Source organism: Triturus cristatus, chromosome 7, assembly GCF_964204655.1.
Source record: "Triturus cristatus chromosome 7, aTriCri1.1, whole genome shotgun sequence".
NCBI classification, from domain to species: Eukaryota; Metazoa; Chordata; class Amphibia; order Caudata; family Salamandridae; genus Triturus; species Triturus cristatus.
The window spans coordinates 1,800,290,470-1,800,292,795 of NC_140590.1; the positions used below are offsets into that span (position 1 = coordinate 1,800,290,470).

A 2,326-nucleotide genomic window follows, 5' to 3' on the forward strand; every position below is an offset into this window, starting at 1 on the left:
CGACACAATTAGGTCTGCATTTTGAAAGTTAAATTCTCAATTTCTTCATGCTTTCATGTGAAATAACATATAATAAAATGTTAGTAGTATCTGGGGCAATCTCTCAATAATGTTCATGTGCAGAAAAGCTTTCTCTATTGAAAGAGTTTTGAATAGTAACACCTGGATTCAAAATATTTACTTAACATTGAAATCTGGAACATACATCATGTGAGGCTTTTTTATTGTCCTGGTGAAAAAAGTAACTATAACAAACCAAAGTGCTGCGTAACTGTTATACTCCTGTATATGTGCATGTCAATTTTTTGACAATTGGAAATTTAAAATTATGATAGCCAAGTGCCCATATGCCATTAAACATCAATGACCGTTCATGTCCCATATTGATGAATCTTGTCTTTTTAATTGTAGATAGTCACGAGGTTCCAATACAGAGAAGCTGCACCACGAGACAAATGGAACAAAGAAATCAGACCTCAGCAAATGAGTTCCTAATCACAGGTTTTGTTGATTTTCCGCGTCTGCTGTTTCCAATTTATTTTGCCTTGATGTTAATTTATATGGCAACACTGGTGGGGAACCTTCTTATCATGGCAATTGTTTACTGCAACAAACAACTGCACACACCAATGTATTTTTTTCTTTCAAACTTAGCCTTTGTTGACATCACTTACACAACAACAATTTTCCCAAAAATGCTGGCACACTTCTTTTTGCCCTGGCAACTAATTTCTTTCACTGGATGCCTGTCACAGATGTATTTTTTCATGTCCTTGGCATCTGTGGAATTCTTCATTCTTGCAGTGATGGCCTATGATCGTTATGTGGCCATTTGCTATCCCTTACGATACATAAATATCTTGAATAATGTAATGTGTATCAGACTTGCTGCAGGAGCCTGGGTAGTTGGATTCATAGACGCAATACCACATGCTACACTAGTTTCCGGACTCTCCTTCTGTGGGTCTCACACAATCAACCACTTCTTCTGTGATTTAATAGCTGTGATGGCACTTTCTTGCAGCAGCACTGGTACAATTGAGAGAATGACCTACTTCACGGCTGTTATTTTCGGACTGGCACCTTTTGTTTTCACAATTACATCATATATCAACATCATCTCAACAATCCTGAAAATCAGATCCACGGAAGGGAGACGCAAAGCCTTTTCCACATGTGCTTCTCACCTCACTGTTGTAATTTTATTCTATGGTATTATCATTTCTACATACATGCGACCAACATCAACATTTACAATGAATGAGAACAAACTGATGTCCCTGTTATATGTGGCGGCAACTCCTCTGTGTAACCCCATTATATACAGTCTGAAAAACAAACAGTTTAAAAATACCTTGAGGAAGACTAAGAATAGACAACATAGTTGATTAGAAAAAAAGAACCAGCATGTCTCTTTATTTGGTCTTAAAACATATAGCATACAAGTAAATGTTACTTAGTGATAACCTATTCCAGCATGTAGTGCCCTTTAGAATTCCTCCAAGTCTACTTAGAAAAACAGTTGTTTCTTCACAATTCCCATGTTAAATGGACGATAGGGTTAATTTAGAGGAACAATGCAATTAACTCTTTTTTTTTTTTGCCATTATGTGTAATGTGTTTTAATATTTTATAACATGTGTCCATGATGGACAGTTTTCATTTTCGAACTTCATCTGCTACATCTTTAAATATTTATTACTGAAATGACCATCATTTGCCTGGTATTACCCCAGGTTTCTGGGCACTATAACCCTGCTAACCAGTGGTAAAGAGCCTGTGCTCCACCTTTCAATATGTTGAAACTGGCTTACCCCTGTTTGGCATACTTAACTTACCTATAAGTCACTAGTATATAGAACAAAGTATACCCAAGGCATGATATTTAAATGCCAATAGTGGACTACAGCCACCCATTACATTGACTGTGTAAACATGGCTGTAGGCTTACCATATGTAGGCTGGATGTGCAGTTTTAAAACTGCAAATTCGACATGTCAAAATATTCCCTTTAGACAGGCCTAGCCCTCCCTTTTAAATATTAGTAAGTCAGCCCTCAGTAGGCTGTACTGCCCTAAAGGCAGGGTGTATTGTATTTAAAAGTAGGACATGTACAATTGTAATGGTAAACATATATTTAGAGTGGAAAGGCCCTATAGGCTGCTTTTGCTGTAGCAGGGTTAGCCGCTCCATAGGAAAGCATTAGGATGCAATATTAAATGTAATATTGTGATGTTCACCCAGGAAACTGTTACAAAGTCCATGGTTGGACTTTTGAGGTATTTATGACAATCACAATTCATTAGAAAAGTCAGATTAGTAATAC

The 2,326-nt window shown here is 36.9% G+C and overlaps 1 protein-coding gene across 1 annotated transcript; it reads left to right on the top strand.

The window, feature by feature from the left end:
• Window positions 1-455: 455 nt before the first annotated feature.
• Window positions 456-1,388, top strand: LOC146813204 (olfactory receptor 5V1-like). Its single transcript, XM_085614732.1, has one exon. The coding sequence runs from the start codon at window positions 456-458 to the stop codon at window positions 1,386-1,388; it is 933 nt and encodes a 310-aa protein (XP_085470858.1).
• Window positions 1,389-2,326: the final 938 nt, after the last annotated feature.